At 41.4% G+C, this 7,240-nt stretch overlaps 1 protein-coding gene across 1 annotated transcript; it reads left to right on the forward strand.

Annotated features, from left to right (window-relative positions):
• The first annotated feature begins 4,378 nt into the window (after nt 1-4,378).
• Nucleotides 4,379-5,461, forward strand: LOC115356613 (B2 bradykinin receptor). Its single transcript, XM_030047830.1, has one exon. The coding sequence runs from the start codon at nt 4,379-4,381 to the stop codon at nt 5,459-5,461; it is 1,083 nt and encodes a 360-aa protein (XP_029903690.1).
• The last annotated feature ends 1,779 nt before the right edge of the window (nt 5,462-7,240 follow it).

Consider the following 7,240-nt stretch of genomic DNA (forward strand, 5'->3'; position numbering starts at 1 on the left):
TGGTGACAGGCTGATCTGCAGATTGTGGTTCAGCAGGCCTCCCTGCACGCTACTGCGTGACCTGATTTGAGAAAGAGAGAGAGAGAAAGAAGGAGCAAAAGAAGGAAAGACAGAGTAATAGAAATCTAGCGAGAAATGGATAGGTAAAGAAAGAAGAGAAAGAGAGAGAGGGACACCAAGCAATGTTTGGAATGGTTTATTGTTCACTCTGGCATAACGGCTACTCCTTTAGGCATTGTTTGTGTGAGCATTTGTGATATGTCAAAAAGCAGATAGCATCCCATGTATCTCAATGACGCCCACATGTTGACGGGTGACATGAATTGATGGAATACCCTGACGAAAATCCTGCAACCCAATCTGTCATGAGAACAAGAAAAAAGTTTGAAAAAGGTAATCGTCATCCAAAATTCAACAACCAGTGACATTTGCACTTTGCAGGATTTTAAGAGACTTTGCTCGGTACTGGTTCATCTTGATAACCATTTACACTTCTTTTAATAGACATAAAATTTATCGGGTTATGTTAACAAATGTATGATTGCAACTATTATAAACACCACAGAGTGTGTTTAGCTAAAGTTACAGGGAGTGGAATCAGTTTTGTTTTGACTCTCCTACTGCCAAAATCTGTAACCTGGCAGATTACCAAATCCAAACCCACTGCCTGTGAGTCCATCAGACCTCTGGGTTTGTTGGACCTCTGGTTACATCGCCCGATTGGCTTGTAATTGGGAAGTTTGAACCTAAACAAAACCGATACCAAATTACAGCACAGTAAATCTTTGCAGTGTGGTTTGGGCCAAAAGAAAAACAAACCACCAGGTGTTATCGCAGACAACATTTCTCCGCTATTATTGGCACAATCTTGGTTTCAGGCTCTGAGGATCACCGGCACCCCTTGAGCAATCTTTCTCCTCTCCTCTGAAAAAGATAAGAAAAGACACCCTGGTTACCAAGGAGGGAGGGTGGCGAACAACATGTGGTCGCTACGTTCTCTGAAATAAGATGAGAACTGGAAATGATTTTGTTTGACTGATTCCCTAAATTGATTTCATTCAGCCCAGTTAAGATATATAATATAAATAGATTAGTTAAGATTAGGATAGATAAGATAAATAAATTAGTTAAGATCAGGATAGAATACATAAACAGATTAGTTAAGATTAGGATAGAAATAGTCTCACATAGATTTATCAGTGCTCGAAATTGCCATTAAATGAAACAAACTAATGTAAGGTGCCAAATTTAAGGAACATATATAAAATACACATGCTTGCTGCACAATATAATAAAAAGTAAAAGTTATGGACATGAATATTGCAGTTTTATTATCACCAAAGCCACTTCACAAAATATTAAACTGTGTCTGAACAATTATCATGCAACATTTGAATGTGACAGCCTCGCATTTAAGCATACAAACATGAAAATATACACGTCCAAAATAAATATAATCAAACAAGCCACATAAAAGGTTTTTCCTTCTGTTGTGGCATGCAGAGACTTATTTTGCTGCCAGTTGAGCGATCTCATTAATCTCTCCCAAAACACGGGGACGTTTACCTTTGCTGGTGCACTGAGGGATCCCTCGACAAATAACTCTTGTTTTCTAAAATAAATGCTCCCTTAAGTCTTTTTATTGAACACACTCTGTATGGAAATGCACTAAATGCATGATTTATGTATCCACCTCGGCACCCAACTGTGGCCAATATGTGCTGCCACCCAGTGAACAGGCTGGTGCCACATTTACAACGTGCACTCATTATTTTACCACTAACCTTTCACTTATCTCGTATACATCTTAATTTAATTTGCCATTTCGGCCCCAGGCGTGTCTCCGTCAACGTCTTTATCTTCATAATTATCAGTATTTAAGATTTGTGTGTCCATTGTACAGTGTTGCCCCGACTGAAAATACTCTGATGAATATGCAGAGTTTCATGGAGGCTTATTCTTCTCGTGAAGTACGCTGATGAGGTGAATTCAGGTAAAACCCATTATCCCTCATTGAACTCTCTTAATGAAACCATATCAATCATGAAGGAGGAGATATAGACAAAAAGAAGCAGGCGAGTTAGAGAGGGATTATTAAGCCTTGAGACCACTGGGAGGGATTTGTGCTCAGTATCAATACGGTGCCCCTGATATTTTGTACATTCAGTGTGTTCAGCGTTACAATATTCAAATTCAGTATCTGCAATTTGGATAATTATGAATCTTTTACAGCGTGCAGCCTGTTAATTGGCATTTTTTACACTCGGCCAAGCAGAAACAATGTTTTAATAGAGATTTAAGAGATTTAATTTATTGTGACTCATATCAGAAAATGTGCAAAGTGCTTTGTTTTAAGCTGCTGGATGAGTGGCATTAATCCTGCAGCCAGTCACAGAACAGTAAACTAAATTTATTTTACAATAAGCTTAGATTTTCCAAGCTTTATTGAGTTCATTTTATGGTCTCTCCCTTCTTTCTGACACTTAGCTACATTAGAACAAACCTGTAAAATCACCCAGTTGTTATTGCATCCAGGTCCTGGAAGTGATGTACACAGAGTGACGATTTACTGTAAAATGGAAAAGCTAATGCTCCCTTAAGCTAATATTGCTCCTGTATGAGGACACTTATCAGGATGGCTGGTGCTTTATAGGATTAAAGCCAACATACCTGAGGGCCTCCAGGATTCACAGCGTATGAAAGGTCAGTGTTGCCACATATCCAGGAGCTTTCAGTACAATTTAACCTCAGCAGCAATATGAGCTAATAAAAGCCAATCAGGGACGAGCCTTGAGGGACAGTAAAGCCGAACACGAACGAAACCAGCGCCATAAAATCCAGATGAAACAGCAACCTCATTTTAGGCGTTTCTATTTTTATTTTTTGTTTAAAGCTGTTTACTGTTACTTTCTCTGCGTCACATTTCAACAATTACACACATCGACACTTGGCAGCTGCTCAAAAAAACACCACAGTTTTCTAGTTTTGGCTGCAAACCAACCACAGAGTGATTGGGGACTGCGTGCCTTGCTGAAGGACACTTCAGTAACAGCTGTTGAGGGACGGGAGGGAGTAATTGTTTGTTTTTCACTTCATTTGTGGGGCTTTTTTGTGCTTACATTCTCCCACCCACTTGAGGGATCTGAACCGCAACCTCAAGGCCACAAACCTGCTTCTTTTAACTTAAGGCCTTTGTCAAAGAATAACTGATATGCTGCATGGAGAAATATAGTCTCAGGCACTATTTGATTCAGGCAAGTGCTGTGAGCTACCTATTTAGTTGACTGTAATCTCCAAATTGCAGGGAGAAATTTACCTCAGTGTGGGTGACATTAAATCATAGTTTGGCTGCACATTTGTGGCCGATGCTTCCGAAACATGAGCCAAGAATAGACTGATCTGTTGCTAAATCCCAGCGGAGAATTTATCGCTTCTCACTGAGTCAAGGATAAAAGTGCAAACACAATGCTACTGGACAGCAGATACCATTTTGGTGAGCCAGAGAACAGCAACAGTAGCTAAGGGGAAAAAAAAAAAAAAAACAGATGTGAGTTGTGAGTGACGACATGGTGGTGATCCCTGTTTCTGCACATATAAAAGTGGCTGGTCTCCCAGTGCACACTCCATTGGAGGCAAGATCATCATGATGATAACCCGCTTGGACTGAAAACGAAGCACGTCTGGATGGAAAGGGCAGAACCACAGAGATAAGGTGAGTGGTTCCCAGGCAGACTGGCACCTCCATTCCACAAAGCAGATAAAAAGGAGAAAGTGTAGAAAGTGCATTTCTTATTGACTTATGACCGTCTCTTTCCAGTGTTTCCAAGAGTCTCGAATGAGAGGAAACAAAGTAGATGAAAGTTAAGCCAAGAAACACATTCACTTACAGCTGCTTTGGATCTGTACCACATTTATACTCATTTCATAACAACCTTTACTGAAGAACGCATGGTGATCAGGCTATTTTTGGCATATGAGACCAATGCTCCAAGAAAACTCTAAATGATGTCGGCCATAGATTCATAGTTTCAGTAGCGCTTGCCAAAAAGCATTGCAAACATAGGGAGATTCCATTTCTGACAACGCCAGGTATCACAGAACATTTCCACAGTAAATCAGGCTTTAGCAATGAGTAAAGAGGCAGAGGAGAATGCTCAGCGGTGAAACACAGCAATGGCATCTGTTTCTCACTGATGGAGCGTTTCTCATTTCTGCGTAATATTATGCGCGGAGGCAGAGTCATTACCCTCAAGAACTGGCGGCGTGATAACGTCTTTCACCAGGAATGTTGGAACTGTGTTTTTCCAAATTCATGCAATAGCCGTTTTAATGATTGCTGTGGCTTGACTCACGATTGCTTTTTAATCTGCAGTTTCCAATGGTTGTGAATGCATCGGATTGGTTGGTCCCCAGTGTGGACCCAGAGCTGGACCCTTGCAGTAACTACACCGAAGCCTGGCTGTGGCTGTCCTCCCTGCAGCCGGCCTACCTGGGTCTGGTCAGCGTGGTGGGTGTGGTGGGAAATGGTCTGGTCCTCTGCGTGCTGTGCCTGCAGAGGAAGCCTTGCACAGTGGCTGATGTCTACTTAGGCAATCTGGCTGCTGCCGACCTGGTCATGATGTCCTGCCTTCCCTTCTGGGCTGTGACCATCGCCCGAGGCTACCAGTGGAACTTCGGGGTGGCCCTCTGCAAGCTGGTCAACGTGGCCATCTCCATGAACTACTACTGCAGCGTGTTCTTCCTGGTGCTGGTCAGCGTGGACCGATACCTGGCTCTGGTGAAGCCCATGAGCTCCAGTCGGTTGAGGAGAGCGGCCTGGGCCAAGCGGATCTGCCTGGTGATCTGGATGCTCGGTTTCCTCCTCACTGTTCCTGAGCTGTTCTTCCGGACAGTGCAATACCTGGAGGATCCAGGGGTGGATTCCTGCATCTTGGCGTACCCTGACTCAGCCTGGATTGTCCAACACAACATCACCAAGAACATTTTGGGTTTCCTGCTTCCTGTCCTGGTCGTGACCTACTGCAGCCGTCACATCGTGGTTGCCCTGAATGACGGACGAGCCACAAGACTCCCCGGGGTGAGGGCGGAGAGGAAGGCCACCTACCTGGTCCTCGCCGTCCTGGCCGTCTTCCTCTTCTGCTGGACGCCACACCAGGTGATGCGGTTCCTCGACACTCTGGATTATTTTAAGGTCACGCCCGGATGCCTCTGGGGCCACATCCTCGACATCGGCATACAGCTGTCCACGTATCTGGCATACAGCAACAGCTCTGTTAACCCCTTCCTGTTTGTCATTGTGGGGAAGCACTTCAGGAAAAGGGCCAAAGATGTTTTTGGGAAAACTTTGAACCCTTGGTCAAAAGCCAAGGCTTACTTGATTGTCACTTTCACGTCATCAAAAAGACTAAATGAAACACAGCACATATGCCTAGAAAAACTTGAAAAACAGACTGTCTCTTGACCACGTGATAAAAGGCTACAACAGTTTACCTTATGAAACAGCTGTGACAGACTTTAATCATGCTGATACCATATGTGAATTTTTTCGTGTAATTATTCTCTAATGTCAGATTCACATTATTTATTTTCTTGTGGTCTAAGAGGGTAAAACACAATATGCATTAAAAACTTGACAAATGTGAAAAACAACCATAATCACTTGAAAGACTGACCAAAAACTGCTTTGATTAACAGAGCCAATTCAGTGCAGAGCCAACACAACTTAAATAGGCCTACTGTTTTTGTTTTTTTTTCTTAGTATAATCTTATTTTTTTTTTAGTTTTCTTGTGGCCAAATGAGGTATGAATTGATCTGGGATGGTCCAGATGATTCTTGTTGGGTTGCAATTACCGGTAGCCATCTGGAATACACTGAGTATTGCCGAGGGATTTATTACCAGAACCAGCATGCTTGGCTGTCTGTGTACCATCCTTCCCTTTGCCTTTTCTTATCGCCTCTGTCATCATTTTGTTGACGTGCAGAGAAATATTGGGATCATTCACAGACAAGTTCAAGTACAAAATCCATAAGATTTATGCCATAATCTATGCACAAAATAACTGCTGTCTAGTGTTGAAGATTAATCTAAATGTGATCTATAAAGACTTTCATTCTCACTGAGCTTCTTCTTGTCTGTGATGGAGTGCATCATTATAAAGGCTAAGTATTTGAGACCTGCACTATAAAGAGGACTTACTGCAAAGTGATCAAAATGAGAAGAAGAAAAGGTCGTATTGTCCCTTGGAAAAGTTGTGGCGGCTTTATTGCTTGCCCTCTTAATAAATGTAGTTTGCTGAAGGTACAACTTGTCTTTTTAGTTCTGTTTTGCCCTTTATGTGCTGTTTAAGTATGCTCACTCAGTACCACCCTGTTTAACATTCACACAATTACTCACATTCATACCTGGGAGACACAAGAAAGGAAGAAAGAAAGAAACTGAACAGAATTAGTTTTGTAGAAACAATTTTTCTAATAAGTCTTACAGCAACAGAATTATTTTGTGATGAATTACATCACGGTATTTTTAACAAGAACAACTTTCACTTTTTTCAAGTGTCAGAATCTCTACATCTCAACATGTAGTTTCAAGAGCCGGAGTAATTATTTTTGAGAACAACAGGCTTTAAAGCAGATCTATAATAGATTTAACTGTGACAAGTCAGCGTGCCTCAAGCATCTTTTTTTTTTTTTTTTTATCTCAGATGATATAATAGTTACATTCTCCACTGTTTGACTTGAGGAAAATGATTTATTCATGGTTAAGACTTCATGAAGATTAAATAAAATGCTCTCATTAAAATCTGTGAAATTCATCATTCATCAAATCTAAAATATTGAGGATCCAGCCTGTAAGAGTGGTATAACTTTTTTAATCAAAGACTTAACTTCTGTTTTATTCTCAAGTGCTTTTCTATTTATTTTCATGTGTTCATCGTTCATTTCTGGATGAAACACTTTGAGGGTCGGTGTCACTTTATTTCAGTCGTGGCTGTCTCACTTACAGCCCAAACTCTTGAAATATAAATGAGAAGGAAAATCCATTCAGTTGCCTATCAAGCAGTCCGCTTCAGTATTATGTGATGCAATTATTGATGCATGTAATGAAACTCAGCCCTCTATCTCTCTTCTTTCTGTCTCTCAGTGGCTGGTGGGGGAATTTGACTACTCTGAGAAAGCAGACAGCTGCTTTTGAAGAGCTCGGGAAACAATTAGGAGAAGGTCTTTCTTTGTGTTGCAACA

Source organism: Myripristis murdjan, chromosome 24 (assembly GCF_902150065.1).
Source record: "Myripristis murdjan chromosome 24, fMyrMur1.1, whole genome shotgun sequence".
Lineage (NCBI taxonomy): Eukaryota > Metazoa > Chordata > Actinopteri > Holocentriformes > Holocentridae > Myripristis > Myripristis murdjan.